This window comes from Spinacia oleracea, chromosome 2, assembly GCF_020520425.1.
Source record: "Spinacia oleracea cultivar Varoflay chromosome 2, BTI_SOV_V1, whole genome shotgun sequence".
Lineage (NCBI taxonomy): Eukaryota > Viridiplantae > Streptophyta > Magnoliopsida > Caryophyllales > Amaranthaceae > Spinacia > Spinacia oleracea.
The window spans coordinates 10,700,853-10,703,506 of NC_079488.1; the positions used below are offsets into that span (position 1 = coordinate 10,700,853).

Below are 2,654 nucleotides of genomic sequence, written 5' to 3' on the forward strand. Positions count from 1 at the left end.
ACCCCTATATACTACTACGTACTCCGTACGTGATATGGCGAATGGTTATGCTTTAGGAGGAAGTTTACAATTTTTGGTTTCTTATTTGAATTGTGGTTTACGTAGTAATTCCTATATCCCTTGAATATTGCACCATGATCGATTTTATAAAAGAAATTTAAGAATAATAGTATTTTCAAGAAAATTTCAACTACTACGATGTATTGAAATATTCTTAGAAATACTTTTAGTTATGAGACAAATAAAATTAATATATTAGTGTCCAAAATTGAATGCTAAAGAGACAATTATTTAAGAAAATATGGAGTAGTTATTATTAACCACAAAACATAAATAATCATATAAGCAATGACGGTTTTCATTTCACTGCTACTTTCATTCACCTGAGCTAGATTGAAATTGGTAACTTAACAATAATTCGACTAATTCAGTTATCCACGTAAGCAATGATGGAAGGCCATGTGATATAATCTCACTTATATTTAAAAAAAAAATTAGTAAATCAACGAAACCTTCCACGGCATTTCACGTTCAAAATGCTATAAAAAGAAGCATAATCACACATCCTAAACAAACACAACAACTACTAATTACATAACTCTCATTTTCTATTCCAACTTATAATTCCATATTTAATTTTGTAGCTCATTTGCATCCAAAAAAAACTTTTCCATATTTCATCAAACATGGATGCTCAAAAAATTATCTTCCTCTTCATTCTCCTTGTTCCTCTCTCGTCTGCTACTAGCGTCGTTGATTTTTGTGTGGCGGATTTTAATTATCCAGATGGACCAGCGGGATATGCTTGCAGAAATCCTGCAAATCTGACAGCAGATGACTTTGTTTACTCTGGTTTAGGCGTTGCAGGTAACACGTCAAATATATTCAATGCTAGTGCATTTCTAGCAGTCGATATAACTTTCCCTGCCTTGAACGGTCTAGGCCTATCCATGGCACGGTTAGACTTCGGTGTGGGTGGAGTTATTCCAATCCACGCACACAGAGTATCAGAAGTTATCCTCGTTATCGAGGGTACAATAATTGCTGGATTTATTGGTTCAAATAACACCCCTTACTACAAGACATTGAATAAGGGAGATATTATGATCTTCCCTCAATCGTTACTTCACTTCCAAGTTAACGTTGGCGATTTGCCGGCTCTTGCCTTTGTTAGCTTGAATAGTGCTAGTCCTGGTTTCCAAACGACGAGTTTTGCTCTAGGTGCAAATGATCTTCCTACTGATATAATTCAAAAGATCACTTTGTTGGATGCTGCACAGATCAGGCAGTTGAAGACAGTCTTTGGCGGCACTAATTAAGACTTCAATGACAAAAATAAATAATAAAAATGCAATTAATAATAATGGATTTCAATTTTTATGTTTTAAATTCCCAATTTATATTAATTTTGTATACCAACGTACATGAACGTTGCCCATGTAAAATTGAATAAGATGTACTCCCTTTTATTTTATTATTATACTAAACCAGCTTCAAGTTTTTTTACCTACTCGACTCATTTATTAAGAGCATACACAATTTTGACATGTTGTTTGGGTCAAGTGATAATTGACAGGACAAAATGAATACAATGTTGACAGTGTGCAAGGGTCAAAATTTTATTAACTTGACCTGGGTCGTATATGTGACCCAATTAATGTCAAGTAAATTAAAAACGGATGTGGGGCCGAATAAAGCGCAACTTGTATGGAGCCTAGGCAATAATTGTTACCTGTTTGCATACAGAGTATTATTTTAGACTAATATTGGCTTAAATCATTTTGTACTGTATGCATTTTTTTTTTGGGCTCATGTGCTGTCACGCATGAAATGCATCTTATTTTTTTTAAGAAAATTTTCATGATAAGTTTTTTACAATTCCACGTGTGTACAATTTTCAGGATAAGTTTTTACAATGCCACATATATTAATTTAATTTCATATTTATTTGTTTGTTAAAATTAATAATTGTGTTTGAAGGTGAATTTAAAATGGAGTATATGTAAAAGTAAAAAAAGTAGGTAAGAAAATTTAATAACCTTGAGTCAAGATTGTAGAAGAAAAGGGGGGAGGGGGGAGGAGGGGGTTAAGTAAGTGATATGTCAAGTTAGTGGAAGATGAGGTGGAAGAAGGAGAAGGATGTGAGATAACTTATTTTTCACTTGACCGAAGGTTAAGGATGCACATGGTCTAAGGTTTCATGTTATTAGACTTATTTTGTGTAAACTTATATTATCTGAATTAATTTAATCTAAATTAATTTGGACTTATTTTATTTGAAAAAAACTTATGTTGGCTTAAAAAACTTATTTGTAAGTGAAAATGTCTGGAAAAAATTTATTTTTTCCGAACTTATATTATCTGAGCTTAATTGAACTTGTCTGAACTTAAAACTTATTTTGTCTGAACTTTTATTATCTGAACTTAACTAAACTTATCTGAATTTATCTTCTATGAAATGAGTCAAAATAAGTTGAACAGAACTGAGCCTAATAACAAACGTTTAATTAAAATTATGTTATGAGTATAAGACTACAATTACTATAACGACATTATAAGGTAATACTTCCTCCGTTCCGGAAATATCGCACCATTTGTTTTTTACACTACTAGGAGCCGGAACGCGCGCTATCGCGCGCGAATGTTCACCGGAA

At 32.6% G+C, this 2,654-nt stretch overlaps 1 protein-coding gene across 1 annotated transcript; it reads left to right on the forward strand.

Annotated features, from left to right (window-relative positions):
• Window positions 1–563: 563 nt before the first annotated feature.
• Window positions 564–1,510, forward strand: LOC110778415 (auxin-binding protein ABP19a-like). Its single transcript, XM_021982977.2, has one exon. It carries the CDS (start codon window positions 687–689, stop codon window positions 1,317–1,319), a length of 633 nt encoding a protein of 210 aa, XP_021838669.2. The 5' UTR covers window positions 564–686; the 3' UTR covers window positions 1,320–1,510.
• Window positions 1,511–2,654: the final 1,144 nt, after the last annotated feature.

Bases quoted from the DNA above. Each gene is read 5' to 3' on its own strand.
- LOC110778415 (XM_021982977.2), top strand. From the start codon at position 687: ATGGATGCTCAAAAAATTATCTTCCTCTTCATTCTCCTTGTTCCTCTC.